Here is a 25,697-nt window from a genome sequence, read left to right on the forward strand (position 1 = left end):
CCTTCTGTCCTGTGCAAGGTTTCAGGTCCAGTTTTAAAGTTGCTGAGTAAAGCAAAGGCCAATGAACTCTACAAAAAAAATTACTCAGCTGAACATAAGTGTGTCAGAGAGTAACACACAGAGATAAGGAAGCTTATCTGAACCAGCAGTGCAAGGAAATAGAAACATACAGTGTAATGGGTAAGACCAAAGATTTTTTTTTTTTTTTTTTTTTTTTTTTAAGACTGGCAAGATCAAAGAAACCTTAACTGCACAAATGGGAATGGCAAAAGACGGAAGAGATATGACAGAAACAGAAGATGTCAAGGAAAGGTGGCAAGAATATATAGAACAGCTATACAGGTAGGACAGACAGTATGTATACTTGGAATACGTAGGCTGAGCAAGAACTCATCCTGATGAATGAAGTCAAATGTGCATTAGAAGATCTGGTTAATAACATGGATCTAGAAAGTGAATGAATTCCAGTACAATTTCTGAAAAGCTTGCATGAGGATGCTGTTGGAAAGTTGCAAGTATGGAAAACACAAGAGCGGCCTCTGGACTGGAAAAGGTCAGCTTACATTCCAATTCCAAAAAATGGCAAAGCCAAAAAGAGCTCAAATTATCATACAGTTGCATTTATCTCATGTTCTAGCTAGGAAATGTTCAAAATTCTACAAGCCAGATTGCTGAAATATATGGAGCTAGACGTGCCAGATGTGCAAGTTGGCATGTCTATTTTTGCTTTGACTATTCAAAAGCTTTTGACAATGTAGATCATGACAAATTGTGGCAGTTTCTAAAGGAAATGGTGATATTATACCATTTCATTTGCCTTCTGAGCAATTTATATGCAAACAAAGAAGCAACATTTAGAACAGAGTATTAATTAACTGACTGGTTCACAATTTGCAAAGGAGTGCCACAAGGTTGCATATTGGGTCCTTATTTAACTTGTATGCCGACTAAGTAATGCAGAAAGCTGGATTGGAAGGTTCAAATGCTGGAATTAAAATCGCTGGCAGGAATATTAATCTGAGATATATAACTCTGATGGCTGAAACTGATAGAATAATAAAGCCTAGTCATGAATGTCAAACAAAGTACCAAAACTAGTCTACTGCCTAGAATAAAAAAAAAAAAAAGTAATGTCTTCTGCTCCAATAAACCCTCGGCAAACAGATGAGGAAAATGTAAAAGTCATAACAGATCTCATCTTCCTGGGGTTGGAGCTACTACGATTAAAACTCAAATGCTTTGGCCACATATTGAGGAAACCAGATTATTTGGAAAAATCCTTGACAATTGGAAAATTTCAGGGCAAAAGAATTAGAGGACAAAAGGGGTTAAAATAGATAGACAGCATGTGTAAAGCTATGAACATACCTATGCAACAGCTGAAAGAAGCAATGATTGACACATCTGGCGTGCAAGCACTGTACATATGGTCACACAAAAAAAAAATCAGTTGACTAAACGAACAAGGAGAAGGATCCACCCTGGAGCCAGACTAAACATTATTGTGGGGCAAATGGTTGATTCTTTCAGTACAATCATTCTGACCGTAGTTTTCTCTGCTGCCTTGCAGAGATCAGTATCTTGGTCCCGTTAGCACTATAGGCACATTATGACTGCAGTTTGTGTGGTTGATCAATGCATATACAAGTTAATTCTATAAAAACTGTTCAACCACCACAAACACAGAGAGAGATGAACTTGATTCTAACCAAATAGATTCTGGTATATTCCTAAGAATTTGATACATTACAGAGGCACTGTAGTGACATATAGTAGAATGCAGTAAATTAATCAGGATACCCACTTTAACTGTCATTTTCCTGGTTTCAGCATCAGAAACACTTCCTAGCCTAGGCTGATTAAATATGCTCCCTCCATCCCCATTCTGGGAGACCAAGAATATTCTCTACTGGCTTTAGCACTCTCAGTAAACAAACATTTCACAGAGACCACTTGACCGGGCTAATGGTAATGCCACCTGTGATCAATGGCAGAATGTAAATCAGGGTGAGGAAAGATTTTACAATGGTCAAACACTGACTAAATAATTTAGAAAAGAATATGGAAAAAAAAAAAAAACAAAACCAGAATAAATAACTCAGGTGCAGGCATTAATCGATAACTGCCACCTGCAGGGATTGGGACCAGGTCCCTAGAAGCTGCTATGGAGGTGGAGGTGCAGCACACAGTGGACAGGAAAGGGGGCTCCTGTACACATGCTACATTCTCGGCCAAGTCTGATTGAGGTAAATGCAATGTATTCTTTGAGTAGTTCATGGCGGAGCTACAAAAGTATTGTAAATGCAAAGGCTACTACTGTATTTTTTAAAGGTTGTCTGCCTGTCTGGAGTGGTATTGCTTACAAAACTTGAGTGTTTTCCCCTCCAACAAAAACAATTCAATGCATAACTTTTCTTTGTACATCTCAAACTTTGTGTCATCCTGCTAAGTAGTTCAAGCTGTTGACACATTTTATAATCCCGCTGTCACCTTATAATGCAAACAATTTTATGTCAGAGAAGCTTAGCGGCAGAAATGAAGGGCTCAACAAATCGGGTGCTTGCACTCAGAGGGGAGTGTGGCCAAGAAGAAAAGGGTATCAGGCAGCAATGGCGGGCTTCAGGAGGATCTGGGAAGCCTATGGACCATGCAGAGGCTTCCCACTACTTATGTATCTGTTTTTTTAAACATTTTACCTACCTGTTTGCTCTAAAGGAAACCAAAGACGATTAAATATACAAGTTATATACATTCCTGGTGCTTCCTCCAGCCCCATCCGCTCGGATCGCTCCCACGCCGCCGTCCTCAGTCTTCTCCCTCTTCAGTAACTTTGGCAAGTTGCGGCCAGTCTGAGCATGCACAGTGCTCTCCATCTCTCTCCATCTCTCCCCTGTGGCTAGGAATGTTCTGCGCCTACGCAGAACGCTCCCAGCCTTCGGAGATGGAGGAGCGCACTGCGCATGCTCAGACTGGCTGTAACTGGCCAAAGTTAAGGGACCCGTTACTGAAGAGGGAGAAGACTGAGGACGGTGGCGTGGGAGCGATGCATGCGGATGAGGCTGGAGGAAACACCAGGTATGTAAAAAAACTTGTACATTTAATCATCTCTGGTACACTTTAAGGTTGTGCGTGGTAGAAAACAATAACTCTAAAATATAACATTCGCATGAAACACAGACTTACAGAATCAGATTTTTTCTTTTTGGCTGCTTGATTATCTTCCTTCTGCTCTTCATCATATGCTTCTTTAGGACGATCATCCAACTTCCTTTTTCGAGAAGAATCTTTAAATTGCATAAAAACAAATATATTTGGATACATAGCAACACATATTTTGAGATTTTTGACACTAAAATTACATTTTAATATACCTCACCACTGTAATTACTAAAAGCATACTAGAGGGAAAAGCAGTGGATTTACAATGTGTTCAGGTGCGTACACACGTCTGATTATTCCAAACGACCGGTCGTTCAGACCGGTCGTTTGGACGTCAAATCGGATGTGTGTACAAACGGTCGTTCAGCTGATAATGCTAGTTTTGACGGATCCGCTTGGCAGATCGGTCAAAACCAGCCTTATCAGCTGAACGATCGTTTGTACACACATCCAATTAGACGTCCAGACGACCGGTGTGTATACACATAGACATGTGTATGTACCTTTCCCTTCCAACACACGCTCAAGAGCAGTGTAAAACTCAGGAAGGTCTATACACAGAATGCTGGTTTGATTAATGTTTCACTTTACTGTTTACATCGGTTCATCTCATTCAACAAACCAACACCATGACCTCTGCAATATTCTCACTGCAGAAACAAACTAGCAAGAATAAGCTTTACACATGAAACCCATTTGTTAGACACCACAATGTCGCTACTGTAGCAATGTAAATTAATACAGTACCGGTCGTGGTAAATAGCAATGTAAAATAATACAGTAGCGGTCGCGAGTGAAGTATCGCGGTAGTGATACTTCACAGAAGCAGGGCCACCTGCAGTTAATGTTACGCACATTGCTAAGGAAGCACTGCGTGTAACTAAGGAAGGCACATTCCTTACATGGCAGCGAGCACTGCACTGTAAGGTGTGCATAGGGTGCACTACGGCTCATTAAAGGAGAACTGTAGTAAGAGGTATATGGAGGCTGCCATATTTATTTCCATTTAAGCAATACCAATTACCTGGCTATCCTGCTGACCCTCTGCCTCTAATGCTTTCAGCCATTGGCCCTGAACTAGCATGCAGCAGATCAGGTGTTTCTGACAAATTTTGACAGATATGACAAAATTAGCTGCATGCTTGTTTCTGGTGCGATTCAGACACTTCTTCAGCCAGATGGATCAGCAGGGCTGCCAGGCAACTGGTATTGCTTAAAAGGAAATAAATATGGCAGCCTCCATATACCTCTCACTACAGTTCTCCTTTAAGCTGCGCTGCTTGAGGAATCAGGCCCAATGTTTGTTTCACCGGCAGGGGTAACACTTGACAAGGTGTTTTGTTGTGAGATTCTCTCTGGTTTTCCCACATGCGATTTTCCGCATTAGTTTGTAATTTGTTGAATACATCAAAATACATTAGAATGAAGAACACACAGTAAAAAAAATAAAAGATTTAAAATTGTGGTATGCGAACGCAAACGACATGCGATTCCTGAACGCCCAATTGACCACAATCGCCTGTGTGGCAGTGTGCGTTTTACCGTGCATGGCCAAATGAACACGTTTCAGATAAGTGTGCTTCCCTGCCTAAGTGAACCACAAGCAGCCAAACTGTGGCTAGTGAACACTGTTCTACTTAACCTAATTTACAATCCACGTTTGCTAATGTGAACGTGGCCTAAGAGACCATAAGGAGCAAATCAAACACTTGTGATAGTGATTTTTATGGTAAGGGTGCTGCTATTGCAAATGGACCATGTAATATGTATATGGAATAATTTAACTGTCGGTTCACTTTGTGGACCAAAGCAGAGATTGCAGAGGTCAGGACATCAGTTCACTGGACCTTCTGTACTGCATCATGGGCTGCCCAAAACAATGTAATATGGACGGAAGGGTGATAGAGCTTTGGCTTGGGGCTAGCTAGCCTATCTTGTGTAAAAGTAGTCTGCATGCGAAGAAACAATTTAAGCAAGTTGTTTTTTTCAATGCAGACAAAATAAGGGACCAATAACCTATAAAAATGCTTATCTTAATATAACGTCATTTTCTGTTACAGTTGCCTGTGTTTATTTTAAGTGAAAATCTGGCATAGGTACAGGTGTCCCACGAAGTTATTAAAGGAATACTATCAAACTAAACAATTACGCCAAGCACCATGAATGAATGGGGCAACAATTTTAATAAATGACTCGGATAACGATATCTGCGTAAAGTGTGTGGTTTTCAAACTGTACCTGAATGTCAGCATTCCAAAAAGTTACTGACGCGACGCTTTAGGAACAGTCTATGATGACAGGGGACGCCGCTCTGGGAAGAACAGTGTGGACTAAGCTATTTCCATCCTCCACCACAGCACAGCGTGTTTTGAATCACATGACCGCTGCAGTAGGATAGCATGGGGAGCAAGTACTTTCATTCCTATTCAGGTACACAAATATATTGTCAAAGGAGAGGAGCTCTCCCTCTGATGTGAGCTTCTGTGCATTTGCCAGGACTGGGCAGAGTTATAGCAAGCACAGCTTGGCAAACTACCGCTGGAGGTGAAATATATTTATGTTCAAATTCCCCCTTCGTGATACTGTGCTGTGCGGCGTATGTGCGGCAGATTACATCTGGAGTGAGAGGAGGGTTAGACTCTCGCGCTCCTGTAACTATTTGCCTGCCAGAGTAGGAGAGAGAGCATTGGTCTCTCACTCCTCATACTATTCCAGCATATTAAACCGCGGTGGTCCCATGCTTAAGAACAAGTTATGGTGTGGGGGAGGCTGCAAATAAATTACTCTGCACTGTTCTTCCCAGAGCTGTCTCCCCCATGAACTTGAGCTATTCTTCTTAAAGGGATGCCGACACTCTGATATAATAGAACAATTAAAGTAAGAAATAAGCCTTAGCTGCCACTTCCGTGTATTACAAGGGCTAGGTGATTATTTTTTAAAGGTTTTGAATTTTTTTTTTACTTTAATAGTGTTCCTTTAATGGGCTGCCAGGTCGGATGACTATTGTATGACTACTGACTATCCATACTGCAAAGTCTCCATAGTCCTTTCATGCCAACTTCATAGCAAAGCAGGGTGCTTAGGTAAGCAGGGTTCAGTAAGATGCTAATAGTTCCAGCTTGCATGCAAATTTCTCCCAGCCGCTCTTTCCACGCCACCCTCATTCCCTAATCCTCCAATTCATTCTCAGTAGAATCAGAGGGCAGTCTCACACTCCTGTCCCATATCAGAATCATTGGTTGTCATGGGTGTGTGCAATGCATTACAGGAAGTGCTGGAGAAGATTTTCTAGTAAGTGGGGACTATGTCACACCCATTTCACACATCACAAATGTCAAGTGGATAACTGAAAAATGCCTCTATAGTTCTGCACATTTAAATGGAAATCCACGTGTTTATCCTATGCTTTGCTTCATGTTAAAGCTGACCTGAACTCAGAACTTACTCTCTGCTCTAAAAGATAAGCAGCAGCATAATCATCTTTAAAGAAAAAAAATTCTTTGTTACAGCTAATATAGACCCTGCAATAAATCTGCAGTGTCTACTTCCTGCTTTCATGGAAGCAGATATAGTTATAATATCCTGTGTTTACAGTGTTTACAAATTAGCTGTTCTGCCGAAACAGCCAGCTGACACGGCTGAGGGATCAATTTACATTAGTCACACATGAGGGGGAATTAGACAGGCAAACTCTCTAAATACATACAGGGTGTATTGCAATAGGTTTTCCTTCTGTCCTATGCAGGTCCACTTTAACATCCAATATGTACACTTACTGATTTCTTTTAAAATTGCATTTATATAATCTTTAGTTGCCTAGCTTACTACTATTGACATTGCGGTCACAAAATTTCCTGGGATTCAAAAATGATAGGACAGTAAAATCCATCTATGTCACAACACATGCAGCCTGGCCCCTTCATTATTAAGGAATGGTGCTTATGTCAAATCATTTCTTATCCACTGAGGGATTTTGTATGTGACAAGATAATGAGCAATTCAAATGACTAAAAATACTAAACTTCAATTCTGATTACCACAGCAGCTGAATTCGATCTTGGCTTTGATCCTTCTATGAAACTATAGAACACACCTGAGGCTTCAGTGCATTAATTTGCTGGGTTAATTGGAGATCAAAATATTTAAAAAAAAAAAAAATATATAGCAAAACTCAAAAAAAAAAAAATATATATATAATAAAACCACCTGGGACACTCCAGTTTGTGCCTCGAGCCATTTTCTGAAAAATGACACTAATCAGTTCATTTTTCATTCTAAATCCCCTCCCATAACAAAAAAAAATCTTATTTAATACATGATGACATCACACAGTATTTATGATGCAAATGACTAAAAGCAGATGTTGAATAAACTTTTGGGAAAAAGTCACAGTAAGCTACTTACCATTAAATATTGACATGTCTCTACCTGCTGAAAAAGGGCAGCAGCAGTTCCATGGTGATCCTGGCAGTGCATGTACGCTATATTGTTGCATGATGCACAGGAAATAGCTAAAGCTAGGAAAGTTGTCATTTTACAGCAAAGATGTGGCTTAAGGCTACTTGCACACTAAGACGTTGCGTTAGGTGCCACGTTAAGGCCGCATAACATGCACCTAACGCAACGCCTGGTGCTCTTCGATGTGGACGTCAGAGTGAGCCGCGTTGTGCAGCTCACTCTGGCGTCCGTGATGTCATGATACCACATGTGTGGCACTTTTTTACACCCTAAGTGCGCTAAGGGGCCCCAAAGTCCAATGAGTACCTTTAGGATTTCACAGGTCATTTTGCGGCATTTGGTTTCAAGACTACTCCTCACGGTTTAGGGCCCCTAAAATGCCAGGGCAGTATAGGAACCCCACAAATGACCCCATTTTAGAAAGAAGACACCCCAAGGTATTCCGTTAGGAGTATGGCGAGTTCATAGAAGATTTTTTTTTTTGTCACAAGTTAGCGGAAAATGACACTTTGTGAAAAAAAAAATAGAAATTAATTTCCGCTAACTTGTGACAAAAAATAAAATCTTCTATGAACTCGCCATACTCCTAACGGAATACCTTGGGGTGTCTTCTTTCTAAAATGGGGTCATTTGTGGGGTTCCTATACTGCCCTGGCATTTTAGGGGCCCTAAACCGTGAGGAGTAGTCTTGAAACCAAATGCCGCAAAATGACCTGTGAAATCCTAAAGGTACTCATTGGACTTTGGGGCCCCTTAGCGCAGTTAGGGTGCAAAAAAGTGTCACACATGTGGTATCGCCGTACTCAGGAGAAGTAGTATAATGTATTTTGTGGTGTATTTTTACATATAACTATGCTGGGTGGGAGAAATATCTCTGTAAATGACACATTTTTGATTTTTTTTTAAACACAATTGTCCATTTACAGAGAGATTTCTCCCACCCAGCATGGGTATGTGTAAAAATACACCACAAAACACATTATACTACTTCTCCTGAGTACGGCGATACCACATGTGTGACACTTTTTTGCAGCCTAGGTGCGCTAAGGGGCCCAACGTCCTATTCACAGGTCATTTTGAGGCATTTGTTTTCTAGACTACTCCTCACGGTTTAGGGCCCCTAAAATGCCAGGGCAGTATAGGAACCCCACAAGTGACCCCATTTTAGAAAGAAGACACCCCAAAGTATTCCGTTAGGTGTAAGGCGAGTTCATAGAAGATTTTATTTTTTGTCACAAGTTAGTGAAAAATGACACTTTGTGAAAAAAACAATAAAAATCAATTTCCGCTAACGGTTGACAAAAAATAAAATCTTCTATGAACTCGTCATACGCCTAACAGAATACCTTGGGGTGTCTTTTCTAAAATGGGGTCACTTGTGGGGTTCCTATACTGCCTTGGCATTTTACGGGCCCAGAACCGTGAGTAGTCTGAAAACCAAATTTCTCAAAATGACTGTTCAGGGGTATAAGCATCTGCAAATTTTGATGACAGGTGGTCTATGAGGGGGCAAATTTTGTGGAACCGGTCATAAACAGGGTGGCCTCTTAGATGACAGGATTTATCTGATCTGATGGATAGGAGTGCTAGGGGGGTGACAGGAGGTGATTGATGGGTGTCTCAGGGGGTGGTTAGAGGGGAAAATAGATGCAATCAATGCACTGGGGAGGTGATCGGAAGGGGGTCTGAGGGTTTGGCCGAGTGATCAAGAGCCCACACGGGGCAAATTAGGGCCTGATCTGATGGGTAAGTGTGTTAGGGGGTGACAGGTGGTGACAGGAGGTGATTGATGGGTGTCTCAAGGTGTGATTAGAGGGGGGAAATAGATGCAAGCAATGCACTGGCGAGGTGATCAGGGCTGGGGTCTGAGGGCATTCTGAGGGTGTGGGCGGGTGATTGGGTGCCCTAGGGGCAGATAGGGGTTTAATCTGATGGGTAGCAGTGACAGGGGCTGATTGATGGGTGATCAGTGGGTGATTAGATGGCAGAACAGATGTAAACAATGCACTTTGGAGGTGATCTGAGGGTAGGTCGGGGGCAATCTGATGGTGTGGGTGGGTGATCAGATTGCCCTCAAGGGGCAGGTTAGGGGCTGCTTGATGGGTGGCAGTGACAGGGGGTGATTGATGGGTGATTGACAGGTGATCAGTGGGTTATTACAGGGAAGAACAGATGTAAATAATGCACTGACGAATTGATAAGGGGGGGGTCTGAGGGCAATCTGAGCGTGTGGATGGGTGATTGGGTGCCCGCAAGGGGCAGATTAGGGTCTGATCTGATGGGTAACAGTGACAGGTGGTGATTGATGGGTAATTAGTGGGTGTTTAGGGTAGAGAACAGATGTAAACCCTGCACTTGGGAAATGATCTGCCGTCGGATCTGCGGGCGATCTATTGGTGTGGGTGGGTGATCAGATTGCCCGCAAGGGGCAGGTTAGGGGCTGATTGATGGGTGGCAGTGACAGGGGGTGATTGATGGATGATTGACAGGTGATCAGGGGGGATAGATGCATACAGTACACGGGGGGGGGGGGGGGGGGTCTAGGGAGAATCTGAGGGGTGGGGGGTGATCAGAAGGGAGCAGGGGGCAGTATAGGGTAAAAAAAAAAATAGCGTTGACAGAAAGTGACAGGGAGTGATTGATGGGTGATTAGGGGGGTGATTGGGTGTTAACAGTGGTCTGGGGGGGGGGGGCGGGTCTGAGGGGTGCTGTAGGCGATCAGGGGGCAGGGGGGGGAGAAATCAGTGTGCTTGGGTGCAGACTAGGGTGGCTGCAGCCTGCCCTGGTGGTCCCTCGGACACTGGGACCACCAGGGCAGGAGGCAGCCAGTATAATAGGCTTTGTATACATTACAAAGCCTACTATACACTGTACGTGCAGCGATCCGGGTGCTAGTAACCCGCCGGCGCTTCCGAACGGCCGGCGGGTTACAGCGCGAGGGGGGCGGAGCCAGTCGCCGGCGTCTGATCGCGTCACGAATGACGCGATCGCCGCATAACCACGCCTGCCTCTGCCGATGGGCGTATTGCGGTCGTTTAGGCCCAGTCTTTGCCGCCGATCGGAAATGGACGCATTGAACCAGTAATGCGTAAAAATGTATGTGTTAATGTTCCTGCACTAGCGGGAATGCGTAAAAATGCGTAATGCGTAAAAATGTACGCAATGTGTCCTGCCGACCTCCAAGGTCGGCAAGCTGCCAGCGGGGGACTGGAGCAGCAGTGAGTGACTACGAGGTCACAGGATGGCTGCATGGGGCTGGTAAAAGCCCCAGGTAAGTGAAACTCATTTTTTTATTTTGCTTGAACCTTCCCTTTAAACTGCAAGGCTGGTGAAGTTAGTATATATATAAATCCACTGACTGACTTCACAGTTTACAATACCCCAGATGCCACTACTTGTTAAATATTCTAATGCATTTTCCAAGTTGGTTGAAAGGGAAGGTATTTCATCAGTGTCAAACATCAGCAATCTATAGGAGGATAGTGTCCATTTCTGAGAACAAATCCTAGAACTACTGCCTTGGAACCAGTCACATTATCCCGTAGCATTGGAGACAAGCGGATACACAGACAAGTCATGAGATGCTACATCATCAACAGACATGTCTGTTTTCAATGTATCCATTTTCTTCATTGTCATTTTGGATTGCAGTCTCATCTTGTAAGACTTTTCAGACACGGCATATGCTACCTATGCAGAAAGACATAATGAAAGTCTATTTAAATGGACTATATCTGCTCTCTTTAGCGATTTCAGTGGAAATTGGACATGGCAAATTTCCTGTCTACACTCTGCTGCCAGGAATAATACATGAAAGTTGGCAGACATATCAACCCCCAGCAAATAACTAAATAGGATCAATGATTGTAGTTGGGGGTAGAAAAAAAAATCCACTTTTAGGCCCCTGCCAAAATCAAGTCGTTGTTACTCTGTCAAAAATAGAAAATGCATGTTACAACAGATGACAATGGGACTGGCAGGTTGCCAATACCGCATTGTATCAGTCTAGCCTTAAAGGGGCAATATGGCGAAAAATTTTAATTTAAAATATGTACATACACACACAAATAAGAAGGATTTTTTTCCAGAGTAAAATGAGCCTTAAATTACTTTTCTCCTAAGTTGCTATCACTTACAATAGGTAGTAAAAATTGGACAGAAGCGACAGGTTTTGTATTAGTCCATCTTTTTATGGGGGGATTCTTAAAGAAAACCTGAACTGAAAATAAAAGTCAAAATAAACATACACAAGTCATACTTACCTCCTGTGTAGTCTACTCCTCGATCTATTTTTCCTCTCCTGCGTCCTGTTTGTCCACTGTGATCAAGGGAATTCTCCGTCCTCCATTTTGAAAATGGCTATTACCCTATAACAGCTTCCTGGTCAGCACACTGTTAAACTGTAACATCGCCCACTTGAGCCATAGGGAAACATGCACACATCAGTTCTCCTCTCAGCTGTAACTGACAGCAACCGATATATAACTGACAGCAACTAATATTTCAGTTCTGACAAAATGTTGTCAGAACTGGAAGGGATCACTGTAAGAAGAAAATGGTGAGCTTCTGAGAGGAACTGATGGCAAGGTAACTATGCAATGTTCATTTGAAGTTACCTCATGTGTTTATTTTAAATTAATTATTTTACTTAGTACAGGTTCTCTTTAAGGATTTATTTTCAAAAGTACTTCGTGAATGGCAGTTGCTCTGTCCAACTGCCAAAAAACTGTGTAGTGAGCAAGGTAGCTGACCAACATCGTTTAAATCCTTTTTTAGAGAATCCTCTATAATCAAAACCCGTGCGTGTATGCGCGCGAGCGCACGCGCACATGTGCCGCAGGGACACCCTTTGGACAGGGAGCAGGACAGCCAGGGGGCGGGCGTGTGGGGGTGCGTGCACACGCGCGCGTTGGCAGGTGAATGCGGTGACGGACCTAGCCAGTTTTTTAAACTAGTATCTTTATAAAGAATAAAAGCCTTGCTGAGAATCCCCTATGAAAAGATGGACTAGTCCAAAACCTGTCGCTTCTGTCAGATTTCTACTACCTACTGTAAGTGACTGCAACATAGGAGAAAAGTATTGTATGGCTCATTTTACTCTGGAAAAAAAGAAGTACTACTTATTTGTAGTACTGGGGCAGCACGGTGGCGTAGTGGTTAGCTCTCTCGCCTTGCAGCGCTGGGTCCCTGGTTCGAATCCCAGCCAGGGCACTATCTGCAAAGAGTTTGTATGTTCTCTCCGTGTCTGCGTGGGTTTCCTCCGGGCACTCCGGTTTCCTCCCACATTCCAAAAACATACGGATAAGTTAATTGGCTCCCCCTAAAATTGGCCCTAGACCACAGTACTTACACTACATAATATAGACATATGGCAATGGCAGGGATTAGATTGTGAGCTCCTTTGAGGGACAGTTAGTGACAAGATATACATATACACTGTACAGCGCTGCGTAATATGTCGGCGCTATATAAATACTAAATAATAATAATAATAAAAAAATAATAATTTGTCTATGTTGCACATATTTTACATTTTTAGCCATAGATATATAGATTTGAATAGATTCTTTGTATTTAATGATTTCTGGTACACTTTAAAGTACCCCTGAACTGAGACGGGGTTTGATTTATAACGTTGCTGTTGTGTGAATGGTGCTGCGACATATGTCACAGCACCAATCTTAGTTCAGTGCCCCAAGGGATCCCCATTCTAGTCAGCCAAATTCTTTGATTGACTAGAACATCGAATATGGACAGGGAGGATATGGCAGTTTCCTCCTGGATCATGCACCCTTCTGCCATCGTGCTTTAAAGACCTGAAAAAAAAATCACCAGCACACAACTCATCTACTCCTGGAACCGATCGCTGCCTTTTGCACCTTGTCAGCTCTCTCATTCTGCTACCTTGTCCCCTGTATCTGCCGGTATCTTCACTGCTATTAAGCTGACCCGGAAGTACTTTCGGGTTACTTCCAGATCAGAGCCATTGGGGTTGAAGATGCCCGGACGATACAGGGGACAAGGTAGCAGAACGGAAATGCCGACAAGGCAAAAAAAGGCAGCGATCGGATCCAGGAATAGGAGAGTTGTGCGGCAGTGCTTTTTTTTTTTTTCCCCAGGCCATACGCGTTGCCTAATGTGAACGAAGGGCCTGTAAGGGCCCTTTTCCACCTGCAATCGCTAGCGTTCACGCTGAACGCTAGCGATTGCTGAATCGCAAAACCGGCGATTCCCCCGACGTTTGCGGCCGCGATTTTGCTATGCTATGCACTGCATAGCAAAATCGCGGCAATTATCGCTCCGCCGCGCGTTCGCGTTCCCGACAAAAGCGAATCGCGGTAGTGGAAATGACCTACCGCGATTCCTATGTTAAAAAGCAAACCGTAGCGATTGTAAAATCGCTAGCGGTTTGCGGTTTTGCGATTCAGCCAGCGCAAACGCGCTGGTGGAAAAGGGCCCTAAAGGTTGTATTCATTGTTTTAAATCAAGAGACTAAGTATAATGGAATATCATTAGCTTCATTACTAGCACAATGAAGATAGAGTGGCAAAGAAATTCCTGAATCGCACATGCCCGATGCACTAGAATTCTTTCTTTAAGTAGATAACAGATATTTTGCACGTTTTGTCTGATGTTAAAATGTCACTATGTGAAATGGGGAAGGGATGGTAAAGAACTGAATGTCAACAGAGAACTGAATAGCAATGGGGTGAAGATAAAGAAGTTTAAAGGTAACCTAAACTGAGAGGGATATGGAAGTTTCCTTTTAAACAATAACAGTTGCTTGGCAGTCCTGCTGATTGCTTCGGCTGCAGTAGTGGGTGAATTACACACCTGAAACAAGCATGCAGCTAATCCAGTCTGACTTCAGTCAGAGCACCTGATCTGCATGCTTGATGAGGGGCTGTGGCTGAAAGTATTAGAGACACAGGATCAGCAGGAGAGTCAGGGAACTGGTATTTTAGAAGGAAAAATTAATATCCTTCCCAGTTTAGGTTCCCTTTAAAGGACCACTATCAGTAAAACACAGTATAAAATAATTTTAAACAGTACATTGTTTTATTTTCTGCTTTCACTTTCAGTAAACATTACTACTTAGTATTGTAAGGGGCTGAAAGAGATCAAAAAGCCTTCCTACTAAAATGCTATGCAAACGTTGGAAAGCTTCTGTTTTGCATAGCATTTTAGTAAGGAGGCTTTTTTTTTTTATCTCTTTCACTCTTTTAACACTCCTAGGAGTTCTGGTTCTCCTTAAACTTGCTGGGCATTTTGTAACTCTGGGTTTTTTAAGTCCTACCCCATAGAGCCATTTTAATCCATGCCATGTACTGAGGAGGATCAACCAATCCAAACAGTCTGTATGCATGTTGGATTATTTTGGCTCTGTAATATGAACAAGCTAATATATCATTGGATTCCAGCAGTTCTGGAGGTGTGTTTAGTCATAAGGCACAACAAAGCGATAATTTGCATATTTGCGGGTGTTTGCGCGACCTAGTGGACAGTGCCGTGCTGCATAGCTAGCATAGTTGCCCCAGTATAGGGAGTTTAGTTGCCCCAGTATGGTTAGCATAGTTACCCCAGTATAGTGCCCCAGTATAGCTAGTATAGTGCCCCAGTATAGCTAGTATAGTCCCAGTATGGATAGGTAGTGCCCCAGTATAGCCAGTAAAGTGCCCAGTATAGCTAGTATAGTACCCAGATAGCTAGTATAGTGCCCAGTATAGCTAGCATAGTGCCCAGTATAGCCAGCATAGTGCCCAGTATAGGTAGGTAGTGCCCCAGTATAGTGCCCAGTATAGCTAGTATAGTTGCCCCCAGTATAGCTAGTTTAGTTGCCCCCAGTGTAGGTAGTTTCGTTGCCCCCAGTATAGCTAGTTTCGTTGCCCCCAGTATAGCTAGTTTCGTTGCCCCCAGTATAGCTAGTTTAGTTGCCCCCAGTATAGCTAGTACAGTTCCCCCCAGTATAGATGCCCAGGAGGGGGGGGAAGCAGCGCTAGAAGGAGGGGCAGTGGAGGCAGCGGTGGGGAGGGGGGGAAATATCCCCCCCCCCCCCCTCATCTGGGACCCCTCCTTCTGCCTCTCTCCCCCTCCGTTTAGCGGTGGCAAGTGCGGCTCGGCGGCGGGGAGGCATACGGAGAATTACTCACCACTTCTGCGTTCCAAGCGCCGGCAACGTCATGTCGTCACACATCTCCGCCTTCAATACCGCCCACTGTGCTTCCGCTAATCAGGAAGAACAGTGGGCGGCATTGAAGGCGGAGATGTGTGACGACTTGACGCTGCCGGCGCTTGGAACGCGGAAGTGGTGAGTAATTCTCCGTATGCCTCCCCGCCGCCGAGCCGCACTTGCCACCGCTAAACGGAGGGGGAGAGAGGCAGAAGGAGGGGTCCCAGGTGAGGGAGGGGTCCCAGGTGAGGGAGGGGGGGGGGATATTTCCCCCCTCCCCACCGCTGCCTCCACTGCCCCTCCTTCAAGCGCTGCTTCCCCCCTCCTGCACCCTAAAGTAGGTACAGGTCTGGCGAGAGGCCAGACCTGTACGGCACACCGGGCAACATGCCGCGGCACACTAGTGTGCCGCGGCACACTGGTTGGGAAACACTGTTTTAGGGTAATGTCTCTACCAGCTTTGCACATCTAGAGACTGAAATCCTTGCCCATTCTTCTTTGCAAAACAGCTGCAGCTCAGTCAGATTAGATGGACAGCATTTGTGAACAGCAGTTTTCAGATTTTGCCACAGATTCTCAATTGGATTTAGATCTGGACTTTGACTGGGCCATTCTAACACACGGATATGTTTTGTTTTAAACCATTCCATTGTTGCCCTGGCTTTATTTTTAGGGTCGTTGTCTTGCTGGAAGGTGAACCTCTGCCCCAGTCTCAAGTCTTTTGCAGACTCCAAGAGGTTTTCTTCCAAGATTGCCCTGTATTTGGCTCCATCCATCTTCCCATCAACTTTGACCAGCTTCCCTGTCCGTGCTGAAGAGAAGCAACCCCAGAGCATGATGCTGCCACCACCATATTTGACAGTGGGGATGGTGTGTTCTGAGTGATGTGCAGTGCTAGTTTTCTGTCACACATAGCGTTTTGCATTTTGGCCAAAAAGTTCCATTTTGGTCTCATCCGACCAGAGCACCTTCTTCCACATGTTTGCTGTGTCCCCCACATGGCTTGTGGCAAAGTGCAAACGGGACTGCTTATGCTTTTCTGTTAACGATGGCTTTCTTCTTGTCACTTTTCCATAAGAGCCAACTTTGTGCAGTGCACTACTAATAGTTGTCCTATGGACAGATTCCCCCACCTGTGCTGTAGATCTCTGCAGCTGGTCCAGATTCACCATGGGCCTCTTGACTGCATTTCTGATCAGCGTTCTCCTTGTTCAGCCTGTGAGTTTAGGTACATGGCCTTGTCTTGGTAGGTTTACAGTTGTGCCATACTCCTTCCATTTCTGAATGATCGCTTGAACAGTGCTCCGTGGGATGTTCAAGGCTTTGGAAATCTTTTTGTAGCCTAAGTCTGCTTTAAATTTCTCAATAACTTTATCCCTGACCTGTCTGGTGTGTACTTTGGACTTCATGGTGTTGTTACTCCCAATATTCTCTTAGACAACCTCTGAGGCCGTCACAGAGCAGCTGTATTTGTACTGACATTAGATTACACACATGTGCACTCTATTTACTCATTAGGCAATGTCTATGGGCAACTGACTGCACTCAGACCAAAGGGGGCTGAATAATTACGCACACCCCACTTTTCATGTTTGGAATCATGTATGATTTTCGTTCCACTTCTCACGTGTACACCACTTTGTATTGGTCTTTCACGTGGAATTTCAATAAAATTGATTCATGTTTGTGGCAGTAATGTGACAAAATGTGGAAAACTTCAAGGAGGCCAAATAATTTTGCAAGCCACTGTATTTATGAACTTGAAGAATTGGATGCACCCCTGCAAATTGCATAATTTTGAAATATATGTCTACCTGTTAACACTATTATGTAACTTTTTTTATATTTCTACCCGTTAACACTATTACACACGTAGCTTATTGGAGATGGATATACTTTTGATTATTCAACTTTCATGTGTCATTTTCAATTGCTTTTTACCTTGAGAAACTATTTCTCCCACTCATACAACCTAGAAAATGGAATGCTGCCACTAGAATTGTTTGAGATTACAGCATGTCAGCATGACACACCAAAACACAGAATTGTCAACAGTACAACAGTAATCACATGGTCAGCCAAGGACGGCTTTACTTAACTGACTACTGTACTGCAATAATCAGAATTCACTGCAACTTCAGCACCATGAGCTATTTTAATATGACACAGATGTTGGCTGCATTCCACAGAACCATACTACAGCACAGCATAGTTACTGCACTTCATGGTTCGCTATATAATCAGCCGTGTCACTGTAGTTGGGTTCCGTAGCTGTCAGGAGAGCAGAAAGTCTGTGCTCTCTAAGTCTCAAAACCACAGAATTCACTTGTGCAAGAAGAGGACAGACACTGTTGCAGTTCTATTCTCATAATTGTGTTAAAAGATAAAGACTGCTGGGAACAGTGTCTGCCTCTTGTATGAAGAAGTTTTTTTTTGTTTATCATCTTCCAGATCGGCAGGTTCACGCACCTTCAGGACCTGAGCCTTTGGCTCATAGTGATCACAGGGTCATTGGCTCCTGAACAGCGCACAGATTTCAGCTGTTTTAGCGGTGACAGAAGCGCAATCCCAGTGGGAGCGCATGGAGCCAGGCTACTGAAATCTATGTCTTGGCAGAGATAAGATGCTGCAAAGAGGACACAAATTTCAATAGCATATGTCAGCAACAGGTTAATGTATAGGGATAAACACAACAGCCAAAAAACAAAAAAAAAAAAAAAAAAAAAAAACAACCTGTATCTGTGCTTGAAAAACAAACAAAAAACAAGATTATGTATGTTGAATAAACTACAGTACACAAGAGCTGTCAAAGTGTCACACCACTCAATGTGAAACCTCCATTATTGTCCATTATTGAGAGACAGTACTGGAGGTAGTAAAGTAGGCAAAAAAAATTACAAAAAGACTAAAATAAGACACACCTCCTTTGTCGCCAAAGTGATCTATACCAGCTGCTACTGCTTCTTCTAATGTGCTTGTAGATTCAATCAGCTGTAAGGTAAAACAACAAAAACCAAATCACTATGTAAATGTCTGTTCACTTCGCAGTACAGATAACTGACTGAAGTCTGAATTACTCAATCTCAAAACTTTTTTGTGTCATGCTAATTAAAGACACACATTAATTACATGAATGCCCATTAGGTACACGTGTCAGATGTCAAAATCGTAAGAGAAACGGGGGGAGCAGGCATATACTATCACCTGTCCTGATGCCTGTCGTTCCCCCAGCATTATAGCTAAAAGCCCTGCGGGACCCTCTTCTGGGAGGGGAGCGACAGGCATCAGGACAGGTGATAGTATATGCCTGCTCCCCCTGTTTCTCTTACGATTTTGACATCTGGTGTCCTTTATGAAAGCACATATTTAATTACTGCTATAAGAAATTGTGCTATTCAAATATAAATCTTAGAGAGGGATATGGCAGCTGCCATATTTATTTCCTTTTAAATAATACCATTTGCCTGGCAGCCCTGCTGATCTTTCTGGCATCAGTAGTGTCTGAATCACACACCTGAATCAGGCATGCAGCTAATACTGTCAGATTTTGGCAGAAACATCTGATTTGCATGCTTGCTCGAGGTCAATGGCTAAAAGTATCAAAGACAGAGAATCAGCAGGACAGCAAGACTGTCACTGTTTAAAAGGAAATTAATTTGGCAACCTCCGTATCCCTCTCACTTCAAGTGTACTTTAACAATGTCTTTTCACCCACAAAATGACAACTTTCACATTATCGGTTTAAAATACAGCCTTTAGCTAGGTACATACACTAGATTAAAATGTGTCCACGGCACCCGATAATAGACCACCTCGGGCAACAATGTAATATATACGGAAGCTCACGGCATCACTTATACAGCATGCCTGACATTTGAATGACCGCAAGTGCACTGTTCTCTACTCACCTCGCTTGCAGGAAGCCATACCGCTGTCCCTCCTTCCCACTCCATATTAACAGTGTGCCAATTTCTGCAGGTAACAGTCCTGGTTAGTGTACAAGGCTTTAGTTTTTCCTTCCCACTGCCTCAGGTGTTGCATTGACAGCAAAAGGGAATACAGTAGTTTACTATGCAATTGCACAGTTTACACGTTTGATTCAGCGGTTACACAGAAATTCCCTTTGGAAAAGTCAAAATAAAGTATAGAGGAGCACAGTGGGAGTTTATTCCTCTCCACCTCCCACTTTTGTTGAACAAAGGGAGCAGATGTTCAGGGTCAGCTCTGTGCTCAGAGGAAAAAGGCTACGGTAGCTGGTGCTGCATCAAAGTTCCAAATCATGCAAAAAATGTGCCAGAGATTTTAGACTTAGACGCTAGTCTATTTTAGGGGATCCAGCTGGAAACTGCATACAGAAATTCTGCTAATGTGATGGGGTGGACAGTACCTTCTCGAACTGTGTTTCAGATAGGTTGTAATAAATGGCCACACTACTTGACCAATCACAATTCTTGCTGTACAGGGTGTAGTGAACTGTTACCTACATACTCCCCTAGACTAGATTAGCGCTCACACTTTTCCTTTAACATTAGAGGGAACCTTAATTGAGAGGGATATGGAAGTTTCCTTTTAAACAATAAGGCCTGGTGCACACCAAAAACCGCTAGCAGATCCGCAAAATGCTAGCAGATTTTGAAACGCTTTTTCTTATTTTTCTGCAGCGTTTCAGCTAGCGTTTTGCGGTTTTGTGTAGCGTTTTTGGTGTAGTAGATTTCATGTATTGTTACAGTAAAGCTGTTACTGAACAGCTACTGTAACAAAAAACGCCTGGCAAACCGCTCTGAAGTGCCGTTTTTCAGAGCGGTTTGCGGTTTTCCTATACTTAACATTGAGGCAGAAACGCATCCGCAATCCAAAATCTGCTGCAGCCCGGGAGTATGCGTTTCTGCAAAACGCCACCCGCTCTGGTGTGCACCACCCCATTGAAATGCATTACCCTAGCAGATCCGCACCCGCAAGCAGATCGCAAACCGCAGCGGAAACGCTCCGGTGTGCACTAGGCCTAACAGTTGCTTGGCAGTCCCGCTGATCTCTATGGCTGCAGTAGTAGGTGAATTACACACCTGAAACAAACATTCAGCTAATCCAGTCTGACTTCAGTCAGAGCCCCTGATCTGCATGCTTGTTGAGGGGCTGTGGCTAAAAGTATTAGAAACACAGATCAGCAGGAGGGCCAGGCAACTGGTATTATTTTAAAAGGAAAAATACATATCCTTTTCAGTTTAGGTTCCTTTGAACCTGACACTTATTTCACCAAAAGAAAATAATATTTGCACTGCATAAAGAATGCTTAAAGAGACACTGAAGCGGAAAAAAAATATGATATAATGAATTGGTTGTGTACTATGAATAATTACTAGAAGATTAGCAGCAAAGAAAATATTCTCATATTTTTGTTTTCAGGTATATAGTGTGTTTTCTAACAATGCATCATTCTCTAATACGTGCAGATTACACAACACTCAGCATTCAAAATGATTCTTTCAGAGCAGTCTGTGAACTAATGACCTCTCCTCTGGCAGATAAAAAGAAAACTGTTCACTTACAGTTGAGATAATAAAAGTCAGAAGACACTTTGAAAGTCGTAGAGAATAATGGCTTTTTTGCATAGAGATAACAACTGGAGTTTCTTAACTCTTGCTGTACTGGAAACAATTACACTGATGTATCTGATCTTAATGTTTTATTTCTTAGCTGTACTACACATACAAATCATAATATCAATTTTTTTTTCGCTTCAGTGTCTCTTCAATACTCGTATAAAACGTGTCTTTTTTCAATAGCAGCAGCCAATGCCAAAGTAGCTATAAACAAGCAGCCTATCTTTTCTGAAAACGGCTAACCAATCTATTTCTGCTATTTGAGACAAATATCCTACTTCACACTAATGCTTTATGTGGATGCCTGGCTAACACTGCTTATTGCCAACATGATTTCTACAGAGCTGGAACTACTGTAAGGTTTGCATCGGATTAAGGCCTGAATCCCACTAACAGCACTTTTCCAAGCACTTCTGACTTGCAAAGCACTTGCTTATGTAATGCTAAGGTGGATTGTTAGAAAATCACACAAAGCACTACATTATCAAGCTTTTTTTTTTTTTTTTTTTTAAATCACAAGCGCTCAGAAAAGTGCTGTAAGGCCCCGTTCACATCACAAACGCGGACGGGCACGCACACGGAACGCAACGCGTACGAACGCACGCCATCCGCGTTTGTGTGCGTTGCGTGGCTGATCCCATCACTGAAAAGTGAATGGGACAGCCATGCGTTTTTATAAAAAAATGCGTGCAGCATGCGTTCCCGGACCGCACAGGTCCGGAACACATGCAGTGTGAACATCAGACATTGCACTCTATGCAATGTCTGATGTCGTGCGTGTCAGCCACCTGCACGCATTTCCAAAACCCGGCTGGAAACGTGTGCAGTGTGAACGGGGCCTTACTCGGTCCCAGGCCTATATTACACCACATTACCTGCAACAGTTCTTCAGTGGTCCTTTGTGGGAATATTTCTTGAAGTTTTTCAAGAGTTTCATCTTTGGTCTCAATCTTCACCTGAGATATGCGTTTTGTAGAGCCCTCTTCTAAAGGATACTCATCTGAATTATCAGTCACAGAATCAGAATCTTTGTCCCTTAAAGAAAAGTGCAGTGTTATCATCAAATGAATATTCATAGCAAATGTATCACATCACTATTGTAAGCCAGTTTAAATCAAACCTAATGTAAAGAAATAAATTATTAAATGATTAGAAATGTTTGTTTCTGGTAGTGAGTAAAACCTCAATAAAAGGAAATATAAAACAAGATGGACTAGCAGGAAGCACACTTGTGGTCACTTAACTTCCTCTCTGAATTGGGTATCAAAAGAGATGCTCTATGACATTTCCCAGCAGGAGTTTAAACTCTTCTTGTACCGGGGCTATATCACAGCTGTCTCCCCATAACAGCTGTCTAATGACTACTCACAGGAGTGGGCAAGGGGAAGAGCAGTGTGACACTACATTAACACCCTCAGTTATAGAAAGCATCTGTACTGGTGCTTACCAGGTTGCAAACATTAAAAAAAAAAAATTACATTTTTTTTCTCCAATAAACTTATGGAAACGTGTGTCATCTGATCAGAACTAATACAAAACAGCATTTCACTTGTAGTATTTGGATTAATCTTCAACATATTAAAAGATGTGAGATACACATGATGAATATTACTTTGGCAGGACACCTTTTTCTGTTTTATCACTCCTAAGCATACCTTGTTCAGGTCTATAAACAAGTGAAGGAGATTTCTAGATGTTTTAGAAGTGCTAAAGTAGAGATTTCCGCCAATGTCGATTACCCCTACCGCTTTCCCATGCAGATTTCCGCATTCTCTGATTGGCTTATTCATTCTAAGTCTTCTGCTTAAAATTACAGAATATCGGTAAGCGGAGTTCCACAAGAATACATTTTCTGATTGGCTTATTCATTGCGATTTTGAGTCTTCCAATCAGGGCCGGGCCGAGGCATAGGCTGGAGAGGCTCCAGCCTCAGGGCGCAGTGTAGGAGGGGGCGCAGAATTCATTCAGCTGTCATTCCTAATTGTGTTTGAAGCAGAAAGAAATAAGAAAAGGGGATAGAAATAACTAGATATTAAGGTGTTGGGGAGGTTGTGGGCCCTGTGGCGCTTCTTAGTCTAATAGCAATCAGTGTTTGATGGCTCGGGTGACAGGGATGGAGGGGCGCACTTTGGTGTCTCAGCCTTGGGTGCTGGAGGACCTTGTCCCGGCTCTGCTTCCAATTGGCTTAAAATTACAGAATATCGGTAATGCGGATTTTCCGCCAACATTTCCGCCTAAATCCGCATTCTCTGATTGGTTTATTCATTCTGAATCTTCTGATTGACTTAAAATTACTGCATAGTGGTAAGCGGATTTTCCGCAGAAATCTGTTTACCGCACTAGTAATTCCGCAGTCCTATTGGAAATGCGGATATTGCATTTCCACGGAATCCGAATGAGCATCCCTAGTCTTAAAATGATCGTCCCTCGGTTTAATTTTTTCCATCTTACCCGCTCTATATATTTAATTTCAACAGTATTATTTGGTCATCTTGTCAGCACAACATCCCTCCTGTCTTCTAACCTTTTAACATAGTGCTTTCCAACCAGTGTGACATCCCCGGCTAAGTGTCGCTGCTCGCAGCATCTCCCCGCTTTATCCCCTCCCTGCTTTTGAGATCCGCCTGTATATTTAGAGCAGGGCTTCAAGAGAATGGAAGCTGGTGTCCACCAATGCAGACAACGGCTGCCATTTTCTTGTAGCTCTGCTCTAACTATGCACGTAACGGAAACAGATGTGGTGATGGGAGACTGCGCTGGAACGCATGGAGCTGGCGAGTGACCCACCGCCAGCACATGCTACTAGGGGCTCCTACTCCCAGCTATCTATCCTGAGGGAACCTACACCTTGCTACCTATCCTGAAGGCAGCTACTCCTAGCTATCTATCCTGAGGGCAACTAGCTATCTATCCTGAGGGCACCTAGCTATCTATCCTGAGGAAACCTACACCTCGCTACCTATTCTGAGGCCACCTACACCTATCTACCTATCCTGAAAGGCACCTACACCACGCTACCTATCCTGAGGGCACCTAAGCCTCGTTACCTATCCTGAGGGCACCTACACCTTGGTAGCTCTCCTGGGGTTACTTACACCTCGCTACCTGTCCTGAGGGCACCTACTCTTGGCTATCTATACTGGGGGCACCTACACCGTGCACATACTCCTGGCTACCTATCCTGAGGGCACCTATGCCTGGCTACCTATACTGGGGGAACCTACACCTGGCTACCTATAATGAGGGCACCTACACTTGGCTACCTATACTGAGGGTACCTATACTTGGCTACCTACTTAGCTATACTGAGTCTGAGGGCGTTTTATTGGGGGGGGTTGTGTGTCAAGGAGGTCTGATCGCTTGGCGTGATGTGTCACGACTTTAAAAAGATTAGGGACCACTGCTTTATCGTAAATTTGTGAGTTTGTACAATTGCATTAGGAAACCAGCATGATAAAGTCATTTATTTGCGTTAGTTTTCACTGAGTCTACCAGCATTTCACAGAATCACAAGCAAGAAGTAATTATGTTTAGCTTCAATTTTATTGTGCACTTTTACGTTTCCTGCAAAATGAAAATCAAGCATATGCATACACAGTTCAGATCTTCAGCAATAAAATGTGTTCATTAGGACAGTGGACTATTTATATGAATTGTTAACCAAGATTCAAAAAAAAAAAAAAAAAAAATACAATCTAGGAAAGCCAACCTCTAAATTCTGGCAGTTGTTTCTACAGACAACTGCATATCTCAAAACCACCAGTTACTTACTCTTCCCTTGGGTGTGTTTTTCTGTGTTCAGAACTTAAACCTGGTTTACTTTCATGGTCCTCATTTTCAGAATCAGAGTTCAGAAAACTAACACCTTTATCTTTTGCAAAAAAAGACACGTTGTTTAGCCTCTTGTTTTCTGGAGTTTCTGGGATGCTGGTCACTGAAAAAAAAAAAAAAAAAAAAAAAAACGAAAAAAAGTTCAAATTTTTTTTATTTTACTCTTTTAAAACTACAAATGAAAAAAGAAAAAAGTAGAAAAAAAAAAAGCAAATTTTAAACTTTAAAAATTCTAGCATTTCTCCCATGATGACAATATCTAACCCATTTCAAAAATCATAGCTCAAAAAACATAGTTCTCTTGCATTGTCTATTTATTAAGTCTGCTGAGTCTTTAACCTCCCCGGCGTTCTATTGAGATCGCCAGGGAGGCTGCGGGAGGGTTTTTTTTTAATTAAAAAAAAACTATTTCATGCAGCCAACTGAAAGTTGGCTGCATGAAAGTCCACTAGAGGGCGCTCCGGAGGCGTTCTTCCGAT

General features: G+C 43.0%; 1 protein-coding gene across 1 annotated transcript in view; it reads right to left on the reverse strand.

Moving 5' to 3' along the window:
- Positions 1–25,697, reverse strand: part of SMARCAD1 (SWI/SNF-related, matrix-associated actin-dependent regulator of chromatin, subfamily a, containing DEAD/H box 1) — a 168,856-nt gene that overhangs the window by 119,941 nt on the left and 23,218 nt on the right. Inside the window, exons 3-6 of the mRNA XM_068232555.1 lie at positions 25,159–25,321; positions 22,263–22,422; positions 18,709–18,778; positions 3,184–3,284 (exon numbers count right to left, since the gene is read on the reverse strand). Of these exons, the coding sequence (XP_068088656.1) occupies positions 3,184–3,284; positions 18,709–18,778; positions 22,263–22,422; positions 25,159–25,321 (494 nt within the window). The remainder of the gene's footprint in view (positions 1–3,183; positions 3,285–18,708; positions 18,779–22,262; positions 22,423–25,158; positions 25,322–25,697) is intronic.

This window comes from Hyperolius riggenbachi, chromosome 1 (assembly GCF_040937935.1).
Source record: "Hyperolius riggenbachi isolate aHypRig1 chromosome 1, aHypRig1.pri, whole genome shotgun sequence".
Lineage (NCBI taxonomy): Eukaryota > Metazoa > Chordata > Amphibia > Anura > Hyperoliidae > Hyperolius > Hyperolius riggenbachi.